Below are 25,055 nucleotides of genomic sequence, written 5' to 3' on the forward strand. Positions count from 1 at the left end.
CTTGACAGTTGAATTTCAATAGAAAGATTGGTGATATCAGGACCACTTGCGAGATAAACATTTCAAACTTTGTACCCTCTCTCTAAATAATTGTCATCAGTTATTAGTAATAATTTGAAATTATTTTGAAATAAATGTAGATGGAAACAAGATAATTTTGTACTCACAATATATAGGAATGCACACAAAGGATACCATGGATTGCAAACAAATATTAAACAACACATAACACAAACAAATAAAAACATACACGCGCAATACAATTTGTCTAGTATAAAGATGTAAAAAAGTAACAAAACCATTAATATATTCGTAGGAAAATGTTTAATAATCAACAATACCAAATTTGAAGACGATCTTCTAGACAGAAAGGGTTCTAATTTCGATGCCGGTAAGTACATTTTTATTTAATTTCTTGTTTTGTGTTCGGTGTCTTGACTTCCGGAAAAATGTTGCATTCATATATTATCAGATTTATTACTTTAATCTGAAGATAAAGAGATGTGTTATGATTTTGAATGAGACAACTATCAAACCAATGTCTTCAACGATGGGATAAAACCCCAACGGTTTAATGAAGCATGCATTCAGTATTTTGTTGGCAATGAAAAGAGAAAACTTTTTGTGTATTTGAATGTTTATCTTGGGCTAGATTAAGCTATTGGTTCTTTTATAAACAGTATGGCTGATGAATATACGAAGAGAATTTCGAATTGATACTAATTTTTGTTATCGCTGTCACATCATAAAGTTTTCGATCTGAACGTGTTTGTAATTTTCTATTCAAAATGCTTTTCTAAATCAACATATTCGATTTATCTTTTATATATTGAAGCATTATCTACAATCTATTGCCAAATCTTATGCAACAGAGTGTTAAACAAATCTATGAACAGTTTACCTGTTTCTACTGTGTTTTTGTTGTTGATTAAACATATCGATAATTTTCAGAGGAACTCTCAAAAACATTCCATCAGCTGAATTACCAAATCATGACATGTGGAGATCTTCGAGCTGAGGAGATACTTGATTATCTGAATACCGTATCAAAGCTAGATCACAGTGATGGCAGTTCTCTTGTAGTCTGTATATTATCCCATGGAAGTCTACGTACAGTTTGTGGAGTAGATGGTTTACACATTCCATTAAGAAACCTTACTGAAAAATTTACAGCATCAAATTGTAAAAGTTTAGCGGGAAAACCCAAATTATTTTTTATTCAGGCATGCCAAGGAAAGAAGGAACAAATTCTTCCTCGTAAGTATATTTGTTAAAGAACAACAGGGGTCTGAATTAAAATCGATGTAATTCTTTAATTATTAGTCAAAATTAAGGTTATGTGAGGCTTGTTTCAAAAACGCAATAAAAAGTTTCGGTCATGGAGTAATTTCAAGCTTCAGGTTGTGAAAAGCTTCAGATTTTGCCTCGATTATTTCTGTTGTTCCATTATTTTCATCTTATAGTTGATGTGTATCCCTCTGTTTTTTGGTTTGTAACCCGGTTTTGTTTACTCTCACCCAATTAATGACTTCTGAACACCGGTATACTACTGTTGCCTTTATTCATCCATTTATTTATAATAGATAATTTCTGATACAAAATTTTAGATGATAATTCTTATACACTGCTTTCAAAAAAGGGACTCAATGTCTTGCTTCAAACAAAATAAGTAAATTTCTTACACATCATTTCGTTATGAAAAATAGTATTTCGTTACTTTTACAGATCGTAATAATGAGATAGAACACCACTTTCTTCATTTATGTGAAAAAGTCTATTAAATAAACAGTCATTTTTTTTCTGCAAAATTTAAGAAGTTGTCAATTTTTCAAAAAAATTGGCGGTCACAACTGCTTATACTTTTTATATAGTCTGAAAACAGTTTTACTAAGTAATGGGTAATAGCACAGTGCACAATGTATTGCACAAAAACTCCAATTGAATATAAATTCAAATCATATAACCAATTTTAAGTTTTTTGACTACATTTATTCAGTGTCAGAAACCTATACTGTGTCACTTATTTAATTACAATCCAAATTCAGACCTGTATCAAGCTTGAATATTGTGTCCATTTTTGCTACAACTTTTCAGGGTTGGACCTTTGCGGTCGTATCCAGCTGCGCTTGCCGAAGCAGTTTATTCTTATATCATTGGCTTGTAAAATATCTACTTTGAGCGTTACTAATGAAGGTTAATCCAGAAAACTTCCGAAGCTGCTGGTGGACTTTCAGTCTACATGGGTATTATCAACACAGTAGTCAGTACTTCGGTCTGTCTGTCTGTCCGTCAGTCCGGCTTATCAGTTTTCCAGACTTTTTTCTTCGTACTTGAAGATATTGATTTGCTATTTGGTGTATATTTTTTATCATGACTAGTTACAGATTAAGTTCGAATTTTGTTCCGGTCTGATGATTGTGTGCAGATTAACGGTCATGAACTTAGAAAATTCACTCAAAAAATCAGTTCTCCTCACTTTATTTCGTCATGCTTTAAGATATTGATTTGATGATTGATATATAGTTTTGTTATAAGTTTCTGATTAAGTTTGAATTTTGTTCCGGTCTGATGATTTTGTGCAGAGTAATGGTCATTGGAAAATTTACTTAAAAATTCAGTTTTCTACAGTTTTTTTCGTCATGCTTGAAGCTACTGACTTGTTATATAGTTTACATCATGACAAGTTATAGATCAAGTTATTGATCAAGTTACCATTTTGTTACAGCACAGTGAATTTCTAATCGGTAGGAGTTTTTGTATGGCCATGCAATACTCTCAGAATGCTGTTTTTTTCATTTTTTTTACGACAGCAACATTTTTTGCGTTCGTAAATGTATTATGTTATAGTGATGTCTGCGTCATCATCCAAATACATTTTAGTTTCCAGACAATAACTTGAGTATAAGTGTACTGATCTCTGTATAATTTTTTTCTTGTGACACATGTTGCAGGTCAATAACGTGTGTAAAGGTGGATGCATCTCTATGAAATTGATCACAAAGTTTCGTACCTTTAAAATGAAGGTTGCAATTAATTTTGGAGATTCAATTTGGGGGTTATGACCATAACCGTTTAGGTGTCTACACAGTACTTGTTTAACACTGCGTATAAAATGCTTATTTCTTGACCAATTTCAATGGGGTTTCATTCAAAGTCTTGATTTCTTGGATTTCTTTATTAAGGTGATCTAACTGTATATATATGTTTGGATTTTGGGCTCTGTTTTTTAATTAGTTAGCAGTAATGTCAAAAAGGACGAAATTAAACTTGGTTTGATTTCATCAATAATTAAATGATTTGACTTCTTTGATATGCTAAATATATCCATGTATTGTGATATTGGACAATGATAGGTAAATGTCCAATTCGAAAGTTCTTAGATCACATTCATTCTGTGTCAGAAATACATGCTGGTTCAAATATGTAATGACATAAATGACCGATTTCATTTTGTACTAATATCACTATTTATAATTATGCTGATGATAACACTGTATCATATAGTGATAATGATATAGATGAAGTTGTTAAAAGTGAACTAATGTCTTAAAACTGATAAACTGATTTTCGATAAATTTAATGAATGTTAAACCTAACAAAATTCCAGGCTACAACCATTGGAAAAAAAACCCAAATAAACATAATTTGACATTCAGTACAAATGGAACACACTTTCTTGTGAAGAAAATGTTAAACTTCTTCGAATAACTATAGAATCGGACTTAAACTTTAACAATCATTTATCTGAAATATATATAAAAAAGGTATCAGGACAATTAAATATTCCAAAACGAATGGGTAAATATTTAAACAGACTAGGAAGGTTAACATCATACTATTCATTCATTCTTTTGCATTTTGACTAAATGCTAGTAATTTGGCACTACTGAAGCGCGAATAGAAATAATTAAATATGGACAAATTCAAGGAAGATCTCTTAGATTCATCTACGAAGATTATAATAGTTTATTCAAAATACTTTGAAGTTCTTAAAAATGAGAACAATAAAAAGCTATTGCAACATAAACATTTTAAAATGATTCCCCCAAAAAGATATCTTCATGATTTCATTATTGATATTTAAATTCAAAAGTATAATTTTAGATCACAGGAAACAGAAGTACTCCCAAGAGTCAGAACTACCAGGTATGATATGAGATAGTTTCGCTATAATGCTGCACAAATCCGGAATGAGCTACCTAACCATTGTCGGATGGAAACATCTTATGACTAATTAAAAAAATGGTACAAACATGGGATAAAAAAAAACAGCTCATGCCAGTGCAGTGCAAGCATATAGTGCTATCTGTTTGTGCTTTCATGTTTATGTTATTTTATTCTGAATTTTGTTTGATTTGTTTAGCTTTTTAGTTTGATATTACCTGTTGTGCTTATCATTCCAACTTTTACTGTGATAAAAGATATACCTTATTTTTGTATACTATGATTTTCATCTTTTATATGTCATTGATAATATGCGCGCTGTATGTTTAAAATTGTATTTCCCCTTACTTTTGTGTTTGTGTATATTTCGTCACGCAGTCGATTTGAAAAGCACACTGGACCTTGTGTTTGTGTAGTGTATTGAATATCGACTTAGAATTGAATTAAACTACAATCCAAATTCAGAGCTTCAAAATTATGTCCATGCTTCTCTCTTCGGTCGCACCAAGCTGTGCCCTGTTCTATTACATTTCATTGTAGTTTAACTCGAGTCTTATTATTTTCTGCATGCTAGGAACAAGACAAGTAGAGAGTGCTAGAAATGATATTATCGTCATGGACACAGACGAGAATGAAACTGTTGCAGACGTCATTCCTGAAGAAAGCGACTTTTTACTAGCGTTTTCTACTGCACCTGGATGGTCTTCGTACAGAGATCCCGATAAGGGATCGTACTACATACAAAAGCTATGTGAACAAATACAAAAAGAGTGTATGAGGTAAATTATACGTTTTCAATTTTCATATCTCAAGTGGGCGTGATAAGTTGATCGGGTTCTATATAATAATCCTAATTTCCCATGTTTTGTTTGGGTAGCTTAATATGGAATTATTCTTTGTCATATTGCAATAAGAATTCTTACATGTTCTGTTATAACGTTTTGTCGACTATTGAAAAAAAGGTTGCCTATGCGGTCTCTAAAGTGAATGTAGATTTCACAATCCGGCATATGCAGAAGGAGGCACAGTAAATGGCAACATCAACCAACCAATTGACAATAACTGTACAATTCAATTAAGTGTACTGAAGGACAATTGACCAAGATGATCTACTTCCGTGTCTAAATTACATTTAGGCTGTATATAATTCTGAATAAAACATATGAACACTTGCTATCACGATAAGGACATTAACACCATTTCTTTTTATGTATTTTCTTTATTCAATTTGAACACTAGACTACGTGGATAACATTTCAATTGATTAAGCAAAAACTCCGAACTTAGATGTTAAGATTCGTATACTACAATGATCAATCTATACTACAATATAAACAAAATATTTTTGTATGCCCCCACCGTAGCGGAGGGGGGATTAAGTTTTACCCTTGTCCGTCTGTACGTACGTATGTACGTCCAAAAATTGGTTTCCATTCTCTAACTTTAGTTTGCCTCAACCAAATGTGAAACTTATACACAATGCATATTACCACAAAACACAGATCAAGTTTGAATTTTGGTAGCGTCACTTTTACCGTTCTAGAGTTATGCCCCTTTACAAATGAAAAATTGCAGAATTATTTGTTTCCGTTCTCTAAAAGAGGGACGAAAGATACCAGAAGGACAGTCAAACTCATAGATCGAAAACAAACTGACAACGCCATGGCCAAAAATAAAAAGACAAACAGACAAATAATACTAACCCAACCAAAAACTGGGGGTGATCTCAGGTGCTCCCACTACAAACCAGTAAAAGTCTGAAATGGCCTATATCTGTACTCGACTGTACTGATTTTTACTCGACCAGTCTGAATTGGTCTGAATTTTACTTGACATTACTCGACCCCAGTCTTAACCATACTCGACTGTACTGATTTGTACTTGACCTTTATCTTTGCCATTGAAAATATTCTGAACTATTACTCGACCAGTCTGAAACAGTCTTAACCCATTCTCGACCTGTACTCGACCTATTTTTTTCAGTCTTAACCATACTCGACCAAAGGTCTGAACAATACTCGACCAGTCTGAACAATACTTGACCAAATAACCTCTACTTTTTCTAAATTTTAACTTTTAAAATAAATTGCTTTTTAACTGACATGACAACAGCCACAATAAAATAAAGATATATTATAACAGATTTTTACATTCTTACATGATTCTCAGATTTATCGAATAGAGATAGTTAAATCAAATTATCTTATATAATAATTTAATTATATTAATTTTAAAGTTTTAGAGTTTTGTTAAAAAAAGATTTTCTTTTACCCAAAAAGCACATCTATACTGAGGGTAATTTAACCTTATTAAGGTGCTTCTTGTTTGGCATGTGTTTTTTTTTTTTTTAAATTAATTTTCCTAAATTCCTAAATAATAACTACATAGGTTTCATGGTTACATACAAAATATGTACAATAGTTATATAATTATCTTTTTAATGAGGCAACAACAGCCAACAAAATCACTGAAATTGTTTAACCTTATTTTAGAAATATATCTATTATTATAATTTGGGATATATATAATATATATCAAAAAGGGATAAAAATTTAAGAAATTAACAAAATTGTTCTTCTGATTAGTGGTGAAGTATAAAGTAATACCTCCTGCTTGGGGAAACTCATGAAAAAGATCACACCTGGTCAGAGAGTATTAAATTCTAAATAACATTCATTCAAAATTGCAACATCCTGTGAAACATAAATCGCAAGGCCTTTTGAATTCACTAGATAAGTAATACACAAGTTTAAGAAAAATAGGGCTTTCTTTTACCTGTAAAACACACATGTTCTGAGGTAATTAAACCTTATTAAAGTGCTTCTTGTATGCCATGTCTTTTTGACAAAAATTATTTAAATTTAATTGAAATAAATTTTTACTGTAACTTTGGAACACATTTCCTTTTTTAAAAGTTTATCACAGGATTACTATGGAAGTTCTATTATCATGATTATATTAAATTCTTGGTTTAACAAAACAAAGGTGTCATTTTTCAAATTTATTAAGTTGCTTTATATGCTATTTTATATATATTTTAATAAAAAAAATGTTCACTGCATTATTAACTAAACTCAACTGACACCATAAATCTATACTAGGCTTAAGTTAATGGTGAAAATTGTCCAGTAACCATAAAATATATCTGAAACATTCAAAAAATTTTGAATAACATTGAAAATATTAGTCACAATTCAGTTTTGAGATTATTTGATCAGCTTGTTTTTTTTTTATTTTAAAGGTGATATATATGTATGTATATAAGTGCTGATGAATATGGTGATGAAGTTATATTATGTTTATTGTGAAATTCTGGTTTCAATGCTATATTGAATACATTTTTAATTTCAAATTGTTGTTCAAATTTCTAGCCAGGGGAACTAGCTGTTGTTAAAAACAGTTCCTAAATTGATGAAATACAATAGATAGATACAAAAAATAGGTCTAGATTGGTTCAGACTAGGTCAAGTATGGTTCAGACTAGGTCGAGTATGGTTCAGACTAGGTTGAGCATGGTTCAGACTAGGTCGAGCATGGTTCAGACGCGTATAAAATGGTTAAGTACTGGTCGAGTACAAGTTCAGACGGTTAAGTATGGTTCAGACTACAGTCGAGTATTACCAAGTAAATTTCAGACCAATTCAGACTGGTCGAGTAAAAATCAGTACAGTCGAGTACAGATATAGGCCATTTCAGACTTTAACTGGTTTGTAGTGTCCGGAAGGGTAATCAGATCCTGAGCCACATGTGGCACCCGTCGTGTTGCTTATGTTATTACAAATCCGGTAAATAGTCTAATTCGGTAGGTTACATTCATGAAAAGGGAAGGATATTGTAGTTACGACATAAGGAACATATCCGATAACATCTCTGAACGGTTATTCCATAACGTCAACCAACTCGTGATGGCGTCCAAAATTTTACGAAGGGATGATTTCAACTTCACCATTTGGAACTCTTGCTTTAATAGCTTCCTTGTGAGCAGCAATCCTCTATCAAGGAAATCATGATAGGAAATACAAGCCCGGGAATATCGTATCAATTGGGAGATATATACTCCGTACGCAGGCGCTGCTGGAATGTTGCTACATAGAACTGGAAAGTTCACAATTTGGAAGCTGAAATTATCTCTTTCGTCGTAAAGCTTTGTTTTCAACCGACCCTCATCGTCAATTTCTAGATGTAAGGCAAGATATGAGTCAGACTTAACTGTATCTGTAGTATCCTTTATCTCTAGTTCGATGGGATAGATTCGTTCAACATAGTCACCAAATTTTGTATTATTTAGTGAGAGAACATCATCTATATAGCGGAACATAAAGTTAAAGGATATTGCTAACTTCTTATCTTTCTTCCTAAGAAGTTCATGTATGAAGTCAGCCTCATAATAATAAAGAAACAAGTCGGCAAGAAGAGGGGCACAATTGGTTCCCATTGGAATTCCGACAGTCTGTTGAAAAACACGTCCTCCAAACGTAACAAATATGTTGTCAATCAAGAAATCAAGCATCTTGATAATGTCAGTTTCAGAGAATTTTTTTTTTTTGAATCAGACTGATTCTTTACAAAGTAGGAGTTATCCCTATCCAAGACAAGATACTTGTATCTACGTTCGCCATTCTTTTTAATGAAACAAAGTAATACCAACTCTTTCAATTTGTCTTTTAGTTTGGAATGGGGAATACTTGTGTAAAGTGTAGAAAAGTCAAATGTTTAAATACTATTGCAAGATGAGAGAGTCTTAGATTGTATGTACTCTAAAAGATCTTTGGAATTTTTTAGCATCAACATCTGATTCACGCCACCTCTAGATAAGGCAGGTTCACAATAACTTTGGAGCCCGGCTGATAAAATAGATGTTAATAATTTAGAAAGAGGTTTCGTGGAGCACTTGGAAGACCCAGCAATATACCGTTGTTTGTAAGAACACTTATGTAGTTTAGTTATCCAATACAGTGATGGAAGATCCAGTTCTTCATCTTTGGTTGAAATTCCAAAGGAACATAGAATATGCCTATGATTATCCAGGATTTCCTCTTTGGTAAGTGTCGTGAGGGTTTATGTTGAGTTTCCAAATGAATTGTCAATACCTAATTCATTTATCAAGCAGTTTATGTAATGATATTTACACACAAAAACGATGTTGTTTGGGGCTTTATCTGCGGGGACAACAACATATTTGTCATGGAGGTAGGACAAGTGTTTTGCAACATTTGGGTCTTTAAAAATTGACGTAGCGTGGGTATTGATAGACCCATTTAGTTTCTTAATTCGGATTTGTATCAACGACCTCACAGCCTTAATCTATTCGGAAAGAGTATCTAAGTCTTCTTTCTCGCGTTTAGCACATTGCCTAGCATAATCCTCGACTGAATCCATCAGTATTTTGAAGTTGTATTTCCAATTGATGGATTTAGGCTCACGATATTTCGGAACTTTGGATAACAAATTTCGCAGGGAAGTGTTATTGACAATGTTGAGATCGAGTTATGCCCCTTTACAAATGGAAAAATTGCTGAATTTTTCGTTTCCGTTCTCTAACTTTAGATTGCCTCAACCAAATGTAATGAAAGTAATACACAATGCTTATGACTAATAAACACAGATCAAATTTGAATGGAAAAATTGCTGAACTTTAGTTTGCCTTCACCAAATGTTATGAAACTTATACACAATGCTTATTACCACAAAACACAGATCAAGTTTGAATTTTGGTGGCGTCACTTTTACCGTTCTAGAGTTATGCCCTTTACAAAAAAAATTCCTGAAATATTTGTTTCTGTCCTCAAACTTTAGTTTGCCTGAACCAAATGTTATGAAACTTATGCACAATGATTATTACCACAAAACTCAGATCAAGTAGAAATTTGGGTAGCGTCACATTTACAGTTCTTGAGTTATATCCTTTTATAACGTTATATACAAGCGGGGTCATCATCTGTGTGCCATGGACGCATGCCCCATTTATTTATAACTGTTTTAATTATTTGAGAAATTATGTGTTTGTATCGGACAACAAAAAGTCGACTCTTACTTTGTTCATCATAGTTTGCCGTTATCAACATGTTAATTTTACCTTCAGTTTTCAGAAAAGTTAATTATTACGAATATATTTTTAGGCACCACTTGCTTGATATACTAACAGATGTAAACAACAGAATTAGCAAATGTGATATACCAATTAAAGATGGCCAGATAGTGAAAACCGTGCCTTCTCATTTTTCTTCTCTAACCAGAAAACTTTATTTTTTTCCAGAAAATATTCGGTAATTGGTACCATCTGCAAATTTGCAGTCAAAGAGTTTTATGACTACCACTTATTTGATATTTTTACAGTGTTTTTTTTATGTATGCTGGTAAATTGAAAGCAACCATAAATCATTTTTATCTGTACATCAAATTTTTTAAGAACTGTCTCTTTGGGTTGAAAGGAAAGGATCGAAATGGCAGCCATTAATTGTCCCATGAAATGTCAAAAACTCTCAAATTCAATAATCAAGCAAATTTATGTTTTGTTTTTTTAAGGGGGTGGAAGGAGGGGAGGAGGGGTTAAATCATTAAAATGATTTAAAACGATTACGAGGTTAAATTCTAATGAGTGAATTTTATTTCAGTAACATATACATTACGACATAATTGATCGAAACGTTCTTTTAACATTATTGCTTATGTTTGAAATTTAAATGTGAAAAGCAGACCTTCTGATATAGATAATGTCTTTTCATACGACCTCGTTTGGCAAACTATTATACGAAAACTTTTAAATGTTATTTAGGCATTTTTCTTAATTTTTTAAGCATTACTGAAATATGACAATCAACATTCAGCCATACTATATTCGGTATATTACATTTTTGTATACTGTTAATTGACAGATTAGTAACTTGTAGGAATCTTTTGAATGATATTTGATAGATTGAGAATTCTTTGCAATGTTTAATTCAGGAGGTCGCAATCATCTGTTTGCTAACAAATTGATTAAGCAAAAATAAGGCATATAAGACCACTGAACAGCAACCCAAAAACAAAATCCCACTAAGACAGTTCAACATCAAACTAATTTTCTATAAATTAACTTGTTATACAAAATACCAAGTTTTAAATCGTCCCTAATAATGTTCCTTTTGGTCCTTGTTTGTTTTGTTACTTGAACACCCTTGGTTTTCAAATATTTGGCTTCGAACGTTCCTGATGAAGAAAAATCCAGACGTATAAAACATTTCTTATTTTAATTAGTCCCCTATCGACGAAGTGGAAGGGGACTTTAGGTTTGCATTCCGTCCGTCTGTCCGTCTGTCCATCTGTCCGTCTGTCCATCCGTCAGTCCGGCAAATCAGCTTTCCACACTTTTTTTCTGGTATATAGTTTTATCATGACAAGTTATAGATCAAGTTCAGATTTTGTTCCGGTCTGATGATTTAGTCTAGAGTTATGGACCATAACTCTGAACCATATCTAATGTTAGAGTTCTATGTTAAACCATATTTCTGTACAAAGGGAGATAACTCATTTTTTAAAAGACATTCTTTGTTAAATTATTTGAAGAATTTTTTGAAAGGTTTGTTTGTTTTATAGTATAAACTAATTTTTTGAATGCTATATATATAAAAAAAAAATATGAAGAAAAATCCTTTAATTAAATAATAATCTATTTTTATTAATGTTCATATTTCAATACATTACATTGTGTAGATAAAAGTTGTTGACATTTTATAGATAAGTTACAAATCTATATTAGTTTGTGACAATTGAAAGAAAAAAATATTTGGAACTATTAATTATATCTGATTATAATTTGAAAATAGATATACAATGTATTACATCATATCTAATTTTAGAGAACTATTAATCATATCTAATGTTTTTTCATCATGCTTATAAGATATTGATTGATAAATGGTATATAGTTTTATCATGACAAGTTACAGATCATGTTAAAATTTTTGTTTTGGTCTAATATTTTGTGCAGAGTTATGGTCCTTGGACTTGAAAAATTCACTCATATAATCAGTTTTCCACACTGTTTTTAGTCATGCTTGAAGATATTGACATGCTATTTACTTTTGTTTACACCATGACAAGTTATAGAACAAGTTAGCATTTTGTTCCAGTATAATGAATTTTTATCAGGTAGGGGACTATGTATTGCCATGCCATCCTCTCAGAATGCTTGTTTATAAAATGTTTTTACTTCATTTTCAAAGCACTGGTCGATACTGCTGCTTGTAGACTATAAGTCCAAGGTGTCTTGATCAATAGTCAATGCTGCGGTAATGACATGGTTTATAACAAACCTTTCTTAAATTGTCCGTGTATGAATTATAAGTCCCTCAGGCAAAAGTGACATAATTTGGATTTGGCTATCATTTTAGGTCCTTTTTGCTAGAAAAACATTTGTGATTTTTAGCGTTCCAGATGAGGGTCAATCCAGAAAAGCGCTTCGGACGCATACAATGAAAACAAAGTTATTTTCATATTTTTTAGTAAAGTATAGTGACTGTATGATATCAAAAGCATGATCTTTGTACATATCTTGTTATGCATTTTTATGTAGTGAAAAGACCTCTGATATATTTCATTTAACTTTCTATAATCATTCAATAACTTTTTGTCTATCAGAATTTGATGCCTTAACTGAACACCAAATCTCTAAAATTTCAAAATACAATTGCAATATTTATCATACGATTTTCAAATATTATGGTTAATTTCAAACTAAGGATACAGTTCTATAAGGGATATAATCATGCATATATCAGTGGTATGTCCAACTTCATAAGACTTAAGTTACATTTTTTTCAGACACCGTAAACCAATATGAATGATGGCAGCAATTGTTTTTTATTTATGATTTTTATATCTTTGTTTTCATACTAATTGAATGTATATTTTTTTTTTATTCTATCAGTTTAATACATGTTATAAGCGGCATACTTAATTTAACCTTTTACAGCCAATTTCACGTACAATTTCCCTACTTTGTCATGTATCGGCATACAGAAAGATTGACTTTAACGATTGCCAAAAATATTTATTACCAATGTCGCGACCAGAACATTAAGCGATATAGTCTCCTGGTATCCCGCGTTTATTATTGGCAACCGGTTGTATTCAAATTACCGATAACGTTTCAAAATACTTTGGGGTCTTCATTGCAGTCCGCGTTTACGTTATTAAAATACAAAACAATACAAAAACTATACCATGTATACGTTAAAGCGTAGATATAATATTTCAGGATATAAACAAAATTGCTTTATATCATGTGTCATATTGATTTATTCAAAATCTGTTTGTTGTTCCTATTGGGTTTCATTTATACTTATGATGAATTTAGAAAAACTATCACTATAACGTGTTTCAGTACAATTTTATTCATGTACTATGTTTATTCAATTTGTTTCATTTTAGTCGGACAGGCGCTTTAATAAATAATTATCATTTTCTATTCAAAGATAGTATCATTTGACATTAATTTAAAGTGTTGTGTTTTATTTATAATTGTTTACATTGTTATCGCATAAATTCACAAAATCGGCAGCTATACGTAGCATACATTTTTACTATCTATAAGGAAGCAAGCATGCACAAATAAAACCCAAACTTTTTTATTCCTTGTATCGTCCAAAGTAATTATGATATATGGTATAAATGTACATATAGCATGTAGATAGGTATGTTTTTACGACTTTTGATGGCAAAGTGAATTCCTTTCTACAAAACTGACAAACGCTTGATTTGAGGTAGAGGCAGGCAGACTATGGAAGTGAAGTCATCTTGGTAATAGTTGATAATAAATAAATCAGGATTCTCGCCAAAAAAAACAGATTACAAATCTAAAAAAATCCACAAAATAGGTTTGTCTAGTATAAAGTGAGAAATTCTCGAGAAATAATTCAATTATTTCCAAGCATTGTCTAAAATTGCGTGAAATTATTAACATCTGACATTAGGTACGAAAACAATCAAGAGATTCATAGTAAAAGTGTGGTGTTCATTTTAGGATTTATATATTTCCATCAATCTTATCTATTTCAATGTTATATAGCAATGTTAACACTTAATTTTTCTTTATAAGCCATGTATCTTAAATGACAATATTAAACTTTGAAAACAAACACGTCTTACATCTATATTCCATATATCTGTAGAATGAAATGGATATTTTAACACTCTGAAGTATCCAAGTACACCCTGAGGCGAAGGCAAAGGGTGTAAAGGTTACTGAAGGGTGTTAAAATATCCATATCTACGAATATGAAGATATGAATGTAGATAACAAATGTATCCCCGGTCTTAGACCAAATCTATCGATTTTTAGAGAAAGTTAACCACAAAGTGTAACGTGAATTCAACCTTTTTTTCATTATTTAAAAATGTTTTATTGAAATTTGGTTATTTGACATATTTTTTACCTGTGGTAGATCCCTTCAATTAGTCAAATATAAGACTTTTTTTAACTGAGAAAGAGAAGCTGGAATGAGTCAAATTTGGCGCTCAATGTTGTGAGAGTGTCAAACGATTGTTTCCTGTACTTTTGTCATATGTACAAAATGGGAACAGATAAACTTAAATAAGATTTAGAATGGGAATGGGAATGTGTCAAAGAGACAAGTTTTCTCTTGATTTCAATTCAATTTTTACAATAAATTTTATCTTATGGATATATATAACGTTTCAGCATTGACTTTGTATTTTGATTTCAAACATGTTTAGGGTTCCCAAACGTAAAATATTGAATTTCATGACATGAGTATACCAGTGACAAAAAAATGCATGTGGTTTTGTAAGCTTGGATCTCATGTTTTTGTTTGTAAATTTTCTGTAGTTGTTTTTTCATGTAGAAAGTTTAATCCAAGTGACATTAATAGAACTTTATTGAACCATTGATTGTTTATCTACATATCCCTTTTGATTTGCATCTATTAACAATCCAATTGAATTGAATTTTCACAAATTTAGAGATGTATATTATGTTAGATATTAGTGTTTTGATAAAATTATGCAAATCTCAATAAACAGTAACATTTTAACCCCATTTAAAAGTTTATTTTTATATGTATAATACAAATTATGCAGATACCTATGAATTTTATTACAAAATTGCAGTATGCAATCTATTGATTTTCCTGTTACAAAAAAAGACACTTACAGTTCATAATCATTTTCGCTGTGAATGCAGTATACGTACACAGAGATCCACAAAAACGGCATTCATGTTCAATGGCATATCTGGTTCGAAACATTTTGTCAAAACTCTCATAACCTATGAATGCTAAACGTTCACTTGTTTCCTGTATTTGCAGGTGTTCATTTACTGTATAGGTTATATGGAATAATAATGAAGATAAAACTATATTTTCTCCAAACTGTGACACACAAACATGAAGTATGCTGCAATTATTTGATTGCATTCTTAAAAAGCAATAATATACAGATAAGTACAGTATCTAAACATTTCAATACTTATGTTGTCTAGTTCTAAGAACGATATTCCTATAGGGATTACAAATAATATTTTCAAGCAAGTCCAATTTAAGTTTTCAACAGAAACCACGTATTAAGGCACACTAGAAAACAAGTTTCGTAAGGTGGTTTAAGTGCATCATTGCTTAATTTTCAAATTTACATAATGGGGTATTATTTAAAAGCAGTGGTAGTTAAAAATGTCTGAAACGACTTCAATACGAAACTGCACAGGATTTCGGTGATTTTTTAAGTCAAATTAGTTTTCTTCTATTGTGACAAAAAAATGGGATAGTTCATTCATAAACAATTTTCTTTAAATCAATAACAGCAGCATTATATCTTTAGGAGAAAATTACATGCCTTTGTGGATTATTTGTGTACATTGCTTTCAGTGATGTGTGATGCCATCAGAAAGTGTCTGTATTTCTATTTTTGTTTAAATGCTAATATGTCAGAAACATCTACCTGATTTGTCTTATTATTTGAAATGTATTTATGCAAAGGGTATATGAAAACAATTGTAACTGTTAAATGAACTGTCATATTATCTTTTCCTTTCAATAAGTATGTTTATGAAAGCCAAATATACTTAAAAGAATACCTATCTGATTCCTCAGAACTGTGAACTCTAACCATGCTCAAGAAAGAACATTTAATAACATACGATTGATAAGTGTCCAGAACACAATTAGTGGTCTTCATTGTTCGTGTGACAAGATGAACAGGTGATGTGTAATGCAATTATTTCTAACAAAGTATTTCAAGTATGTTGTCCTCTAGACAGTTAAACATAAATAATTTAATGGAAATTGATTGACTTATTACTAGATTCAATTCTTTTTCAATCATTTTATAAACCTTATTGGATATTAGTTATCAATATTTGCTCAAACTTTGTTATATCATGTTGTTTTTTGTTGTTTTTTGTTTTTCTTAAAGCAAAAATTGCTCTAGAAAGAGTTTTACTCACACTTAACATGCAGTAGTTACTGTTTCGTCATGTTGTTGTAATGTTGTAATTATATGTAATGGGCTAGATGTATAGGGGAGGGTTGAGATATCGCAAAACACGTTTAACCCTGCTTAATTTTTATACGACCGCAAAAAAATTTTTGTGGTCGTATATTGGTATGACGTTGGCGTCGTCGTCGTCGTCGTCGTCGTCGTCCGGCGTCGTCGTCGTCGTCGTCGTCGTCCGGCGTCGTCGTCGTCGTCGTCGTCGTCCGGCGTCGTCGTCGTCGTCGTCCGGCGTCGTCGTCCGAAGACGCATTAGTTTTCGCACTCTAACTTTAGTTTAAGTGAATGGATCTCTATGAAATTTTACCATAAGGTTCAATACCACAAAAGGAAGGTGGGGATTGATTTGGGGTTTATGGTATCAACTGTTAAGGAATAAGGGGCCAAAAAGGGGCCAAAAATAAGCATTTTCTAGTTTCCAGACAACAACTGTGGAACGGTGTATGGATCTCTCTGAAATTATACTACAAGTTTCCATACCACAAAGGGATGGTTAGGATTTGCTTTGGGGGGTTATTGCTCAAACCGTTTAAGAATTAGGGGCAAAAAAGGGGGAAAAACAAGGTTGTCCTCATTAATGGACAAATACTTTAGTACAAAACATAATTTAAAGCAGTGTAAGGGAGATAAATCAAATACATCATTGAAATTATCTCCCTTACACTGCTTTTAAATTATGTATAAAGTAATGGTTAATGAACAATTAAGATAATTTAAAACAGTGTAAGGGAGGTAATCCAAATACAACGTTTTGGTTACTTCCCTTACACTGCTTTTAAATTATGTTTAAAGAAATGCATATTTATAAAGGAAGACCAGTATGGCGCATTAGATTTGTAAAATCTTTGACCACATTTATTTATTTGTTATGCTGAATCTAACCATGTATTTAGATTTTTTATTTGTGCACCCCGCTATCAAATTGGTTCATATTGAGGTCAAAAGGGTCCAAAATTAAACTTTGTTTGATTTCATCAAAAATTGAATTATTGGGGTTCTTTGATATGCCAAATCTAACTGTGTATTTAGATTTTTAATTTTGGGTCCTGTTTTTTTAAATTGGTCTACATTAAGGTCCAAAGGGTCCAAAATTAAACTTAGTTTGATTTGAACAAAAATTGAATTCTTGGGGTTCTTTGATATGCTGAATCTAAACATGTGTTTAGATTTTTGATTATGGGCCCAGTTTTCAAGTTGGTCCAAGTTGGGGTCCAAAATTAAACTTTGTTTGATTTCAACAAAAATTGAATATATGGGGTTCTTTGACATTCTGGATCTAAACATGTATTTAGATTTTAGATTTTTGGTCCAGTTTTCAAGTTGGTCAAAATTGGGGTCCAAAATTAAACTTTGTTTGATTTCAACAAAAATTGAATATATGGGGTTCTTTGATATGCTTAATTCTACCATGTATTTAGATTTTTTATTTGTGGGCCCGCTATCAAATTGGTTCATATTGAGGTCAAAAGGGTCCAAAATTAAACTTTGTTTGATTTCATCACAAAATTTAATTATTGGGGTTCTTTGATATGCCAAATCTAACCGTGTATTTAGATTTTTAATTTTGGGTCCCGTTTTTTAAATTGGTCTACATTAAGGTCCAAAGGGTCCAAAATTAAACTTTGTTTGATTTCAACAAAAAATGAATATATGGGGTTCTTTGATATGCTGAATCTAAACATGTATTTAGATTTTAGATTTTTGGCCCAGTTTTCAAGTTGGTCCAAATTGGGGTCCAAAATTAAACTTTGTTTGATTTCAACAAAAATTGAATATATGGGGTTCTTTGATATGCTGAATCTTACCATGTATTTAGATTTTTTATTTGTGGGTCCGCTATCAAATTGGTTCATATTGAGGTGAAAAGGGTCCAAAATTAAACTTTGTTTGATTTCATAAAAAAATTAATTATTGGGGTTCTTTGATATGCCAAATCTAACCGTGTATTTAGATTTTTAATTTTGGGTCCCGTTTTTTAAATTGGTCTACATTAAGGTCCAAATTGGGGTCCAAAATTAAACTTTGTTTAATTTCAACAAAAATTGAATATATGGGGTTCTTTGATATGCTGAATCTTACCATGTATTTAGATTTTTTATTTGTGGGCCCGCTATCAAATTGGTTCATATTGAGGTCAAAAGGGTCCAAAATTAAACTTTGTTTGATTTCATCAAAAATTGAATTATTGGGGTTCTTTGATATGCCAAATCTAACCGTGTTTTTAGATTTTTAATTTTGGGTCCCGTTTTTTAAATTGGTCTACATTAAGGTCCAAAGGGTCCAAAATTAAACTTAGTTTGATTTTAACAAAAATTGAATTCTTGGGGTACTTTGATATGCTGAATCTAAACATGTGTTTAGATTTTTGATTATGGGCCCAGTTTTCAAGTTTGTCCAAGTTGGGGTCCAAAATTAAACTTTGTTTAATTTCAACAAAAATTGAATATATGGGGTTCTTTGATATGCTGAATCTAACCATGTATTTTGATTTTGGACATTGGACCATAATAGGTAAATTAACAAAATTGAAGTTCTTAGACCACATTCTTTCTGTGTCAGAAACCTATGCTGTGTCAAATATTTAATCACAATCCAAATTCAGAGCTGTATCAAGCTTGAATGTTGTGTCCATACTTGCCCCAACTGTTCAGGGTTCGACCTCTGCGATCGTTTCAAGCTGCGCCCAGCGAAGCATTTTATTGCATCTGTCCCAAGTCAAAATCCTCTGTCAATTGTTAGTATTGTTTTTTTTTTTGTAATTTTGGTTCATTTATATGTTTCGGAGTATAGTGTGACGACCATATTCACTGAAATAGTACACATTTTTTTGTTTAAGGGCCAGCTGAAGCCGCATCCGGGTGCGTTATTTTCTAGCTGTGTTGAAAACCCATTGATGGCCTTGGGCTGTTTTCTGCTCAATTGTCGGATTGTTGTCCGTTTTTATTTTTAATTTTAATTGGTAGCCTTTTCGTATATGTATCATTTGCACATTCTAAATTTTTCAATGCCACATGCAGTTTTCTTTTTGTAAGATACAACCTCTGTCATCATATCACCATGCATGTCAATAACTTTGTAATGTTATAAAAAAAAAAGAGAAACAAATCTTGAGCTTTTTAGAGTGTCTTTGCTCCAGGGTTAATTTTCATACTCATTTCCTATATTTTTAACTCACGTTAGCCAACACTTTCCGAATCGGTTCTATCTTTATTTGATAAGAGTACTGAAAAAGAACCTAATACTGTAATTATTATGTCAAGTGAACGAGTGATTTGATCTTTAGAGCTGATATACAATGTGGTTTCGTCCGCTAATTTATCTATGATTAGACTATGTTTTTTTTCTTCATCTAACTAGTTTTTTATCATTTCGATGTTATTATCTATTCTGGTTTCACAGGCTAATATTTTAATATGCAAAATTTCAACTGTTAAAACAATTAGAATGGCGCTTAAATGACATCCTTGAAGAATTCTCCTATGAATATTTAGTGGGTTAAACATCTATCCTCCATTTGCTGTACAGGCTTTAATATTTTTATACACGATTTTTACCAACTGTAACATTACTTTTGAATTCCATTCTTTAAACATGTGTTTTAATTTGATTTTTAATTTTAAACTACATGAAACATACATATGTAAGTATCAGGCTAAACTATCTATAAACTTGTAACATTTAAAAGCTAACATGAAAAAAAGAGATGACATAGAAATATACAATATCTCTGCAATTCATCAAGCAAAATTGATTTGATTTTAGGTGACACTCATTTGTAATAGAAAATTTGATTTTTGTAGAATTAAAATATATTACAAACATATTTTTATTGTTATTAATTCAGTATCTTGCAATTTACTGTACCAAAATTTAATACATTCGAAGTTATGAAATAACAAAAAAGATGTGGTATGATTGCCAATGAGACTACTCTCAACAAGAGACCAAATGACACAGAAATTAACAACTATAGGTCACCGTACGACTTCAACAATGAGAAAAGTTCATACCGCAAAGTCAGCTATTAAAGGCCCCGAAATGACAAATGTAAAACAATTTAAACGAGAAAACTAACGGCCTAATTAATGTACAAAGTAATAAATGAAAAACAAATATGAGAAACAGCAAAACAACGACAACCGCTCAATAACAGGATCCTGACTTGGGACAGGCACATATAGAATGTTGCGGGGTTAACCTAGTTTGTAGGCGCCAACCTCTCCTAACCTGAGAGAGTGGTGTAACAGTACACAATAAGAACAAACTATAAAACCAGTTGAAAAAGGTATTATTCATCAAATGCATACAAATAGAAATACATGTGGTCGACATTCCATCACGGTGAATCAATTCATGGTAGTGTAAGTATAACTTCCGAAAATAATAACGCACACTTTAACATCGAAAATCATAGCTGTATTCGTCATATATACATAATACATAGCCGTTTCGAAATTGTTCGAGGTTTTCTTGTGTACAAAATAGCATCATGTTGAATTGCATTATAGTATCACAATTCAATGAACAAAATTGACAAAACTATTCGCTTAGATATTCTAGGAAAGGCAGGATAAACGTAAAGTATAAAATCTATGTATAATTCCAACGTTTGTTCGGTTGAAATGTGTAATCCATAGTTCCTGTACTCAAAGTTCTCGATTGAAAAAAAAAACGACCTTTTTAAGTCTAATTAACGGTGAAAATACTTCAAATTTAATTTACATGTCTCTAGGAGTGTGAGCTATATTCATTCACCTAGTTCGTTCGTCTATCAAATATTTTCTTAACACTTGTTTGGATACTTTTGAGCAGAACGACTTCATATTTCATCAGCATCTTGACAATGATGAGTTTAAAAACATGAGTACTTTCCCGTCCCCGTACCCTTTTCTTCGAATTTGACCTACCGAATTCAACTTATCACCGGATTTCAACTGAGCAGTATCTGCTTACCCTTCCGTAGCACCTGAGACAACCCCACGTTTTTGGTGGGGTGCGTGTTGCGCAGTCTTTAGTTTACTATGTTGTTTTAATATGTACTGTTGTTTGTCGGTTAGGTTTTTTTCAATTTGTTTTTGCGCTGGCGTTTCAGTTTGTTTTTATCCTTCCCCTCTCTTTTCCGGATCTGTCAGACACTTAATCCTGTTTTCTGATTCTTTGAAGTTTTTAATGCAGTGAATGAAATTACAATTTATCTTCACACTTTTCTGAAGTACTGCATAACAGAACGACTTGATATCTGGCAAGATTGATAACGATAAATTGAAACGTATGAAGATCTGTCAGATGCCGGCTTTCTTGTTACCGATACTTTGAATTACGAGTGGGAATATGCTGATCACAACTCGTGAAATCATGTTTCAAATTACATTTAAGAGACAAAATTTTGCTAAACACACCTGCATCAAGGTCAAACCCTAAGATCCTCCTTATTATTAGTACTTATCCAGTATACAATTCCTAAAGATATGTCCATATTTTGGTTAATCAAATGAGGAAAACTAGCTATTAAGAAAAACTATGCATCCCTTTTTCTTCTTTATATGTCAATGCACAGAGCTTTATAACATTTCCATTAATAATCTAACAGGAAGACATAATGCATTCTAAGTAAATATTCTTTAATCAGAAATCCAGTATTTATAAACATAAAACCCTGTCAATATTTTTCAGGTCAAAACCATTGCAATATGCACAAATCCACCTATATTTTACAATTGCAGTCTAATTATACACTCAAAAATATGATATCTGTATGCAATGACCTGATTGACCGTAAAAGGAAACTATTAACAGACTGAAAATATTCATTATAATGTTTCCTATGTATCTTTTCAAACATTGTAACATCTCCTCAGATTTTTTTATAAAAAAGTTTTCACGTTGTTTTTATTTCTTAAACAAATACATTTACAAATTGCCTAACTCACGGTTTTGTAAGAGTAAATGAATATGGTCAACCGTCTTGCTCCCGTTCTGAATGAATACTCGAGGATATCCGTTTGGTTGTGTCTTTTATTTAATCCAATTTACCTATTAGTCATGTTCGCATAAGAAAGTGAAAACAAATAATTGTCTAAGACATTTAATCCCCGGATAAATGTCTTAAATTGCAAAACAAAATATTATCGTAACATTAGGTGTATAAAATGTCATTGTTCTTTCTAAAGAAACAAGTTTATCGCCAAGAATGTGTATTCCGATGAGGAATTTCTGTGCCCTCTATTTACCGTAGATATGTTTTTTTTTCTTCTGATTCCTGTACATTGCTAAACTTTATTCTTAAAATTTTCAAACGAAATTTATCAAACTTTACTCGCTCTTACCAAAACCAACATAAAGGCTGATCGTTGTCTCTCAAACGCAAATATATGATTACTTTATTGTTGGTTGCTTAACGTCCAGTGGCAAATATTTCATGCATATTAAGGACGAGAACAAATTAACAATAAATACAATAGGTAGGTTCTGTAATAGAGGCGTCCGGGATTAAGGTCGGAGAAATTTAGACTGCCACGGGAAATCAGGATATATTGGATAGGAACATAAATTTAGCCTTGCAACAGGTCACCTACGGACCCCTCAAAGAGTTGTTCCAAGGATTTTTAACGTGCAAAGAGCGTGGCACTCTCTTCACACGAGGCATCGGATTTAACGTCCCCATTCTGACCGGACGTGGCTGCAAATTTGTACATCCCGCACAGCCAAACGGACGCCCCACTTTAGCACGGGTTTTACTGCCGGTCGGAGGAAGACCAATGGTGACCATACTTCTACACCCCAGTAACCCTTGGGGGCCGCAAATATATGACAGTTATGATAATTGCAGTTGTTAAATTTAAATCTTTTTTCAAATTTTCTTAAAAGTAGCAAAACCCTCAGCCCCGTCTATCTAAATTGAAACATACATAACACAACTGCACTTTTACATTTAACTGATGCTCTACCAGGCGTTGCTCCGTTAACAATTGTTTTCCATATGTGTTTGCTTTGGGATAGATAACAAATGATGTGTTTTCTGTTGTACACATATACATTTGTTTATGCTATCCTATATTATAAAGTAATTTTAAAAACTTGTCGTCGATATATATCTATATGTCAACACTGATGTTGTGAGTTCGAATTCCGCAAGCGATAGGTGTGCTCGACGTCAATCTTAATCGACTAGGATTGTCAGATTTCCTACCGAAGGTCGGTGGCTCTCCAAGGGCACTCCGGCTTCCGCAACCAATAAAACTGACCGCTACAAAATAGCATAATAGTGCTGAAAATAGCGTTAAACACAAATCAATCAATCAATCAGTGAATCCTATATTGTTAAATGATTAAAACTTTTGTCGCTGTATGTCTAAATTTTCGTACGATGTTTTTCATGGAAGTTGTTGTCTATATTAGAGAGGTTACAGTGTGTGCTTCAATTTTGCACAGGAATTCGCTCATGTAAATAGTACTTCAACCTGACTGATATAAAAAATAAAACATATTTCTATATCAGTCCTTTGCAAAACGATTTCACAATGTCTTCCTTAAATGTTCTGGAGCTAAAGAAATTTTACATTCAAACTGATAAAATATTCACAAATTATAAGTAAGGTAGAACTGAACTTCAAAATTAAGACCCATTTTTGTTACACACATATCTTCTTTATCAGTTAAATTCACATATTTAACATATCATAAGAATCTTATTTGTGCGCAATAAAACGACCCCATTTTTCTGTACGGAATATTAAATTGTACGAAACCAACAATTTAGTAATTTCTTGTTTTGAAAGAAATGGCGATGGTAAGTATGTATAACTGCATTATTGATTTGACATTCAGAAATTATTGCGTTCATTTATTAATGCAATATTTGGAAAATGCTATATGTGCATCCAGCTTTTTTGGTTTTAGCTTTGGCCGTTCCTGATGCATGTGAGTTCAGACATGCAATTTGAACCCTTGATGTTTCATCGTGTTGTATCCATTTTGTATATCTTTCAATTGATATATTTTACTTAATTAGTATTTCACCTGGGAAGTGTATATTATTGAGATACAGTGTTGGAAGTATGAAAAATATCACAATATGAAGAAGAAGACATTGATATTTTGATAGGATATATAATCTTAAGTTGACTTGGAGATATGAGATTACACACTTACTGTAATGTGGGTTATTTAGTTACCGGAAACATTTACTATATTTCAATGTAATATTCAACATTTTTGGAGATTTTTGTTTGATTTTGAAACTAATTAAGGAATACTTCTTTATGTGGATAACAAAACTCTTCGATAAGCACGTAAGCCCAATACTTTACCATTAGAATAACGTTTGCACATTGAAATATTAATCGATTAGAATCAACAAATTTGTTGTCGATCAAAATGGCAAGAATTCTTTGTTTTAATTTGAA

The 25,055-nt window shown here is 31.9% G+C and overlaps 1 protein-coding gene across 4 annotated transcripts in view; it reads left to right on the forward strand.

Annotated features, from left to right (window-relative positions):
- The window catches only part of LOC127718978 (caspase-3-like), an 88,406-nt gene that overhangs the window by 2,848 nt on the left and 60,503 nt on the right, over nt 1-25,055 (forward strand). For 2 of the 4 annotated variants that reach the window (XR_007990073.1, XR_007990072.1), the window contains exons 4-8: nt 317-391; nt 952-1,257; nt 4,105-4,146; nt 4,739-4,943; nt 10,284-12,585. Coding sequence is in view for 1 of the 4 variants with exons in the window: in XM_052225053.1 (XP_052081013.1) it covers nt 317-391; nt 952-1,257; nt 4,105-4,146; nt 4,739-4,943; nt 10,284-10,434 (779 nt within the window). In the remaining 3 variants the exon portion in view is untranslated. Of the gene's footprint in view, nt 1-316; nt 392-951; nt 1,258-4,104; nt 4,147-4,738; nt 4,944-10,283; nt 20,474-25,055 lie in introns of those variants that run through there. The other 2 variants (XR_007990071.1, XM_052225053.1) reach the window with 2 other exon arrangements.

Source organism: Mytilus californianus, unplaced genomic scaffold (assembly GCF_021869535.1).
Source record: "Mytilus californianus isolate M0D057914Y unplaced genomic scaffold, xbMytCali1.0.p SCAF_10, whole genome shotgun sequence".
NCBI lineage: Eukaryota > Metazoa > Mollusca > Bivalvia > Mytilida > Mytilidae > Mytilus > Mytilus californianus.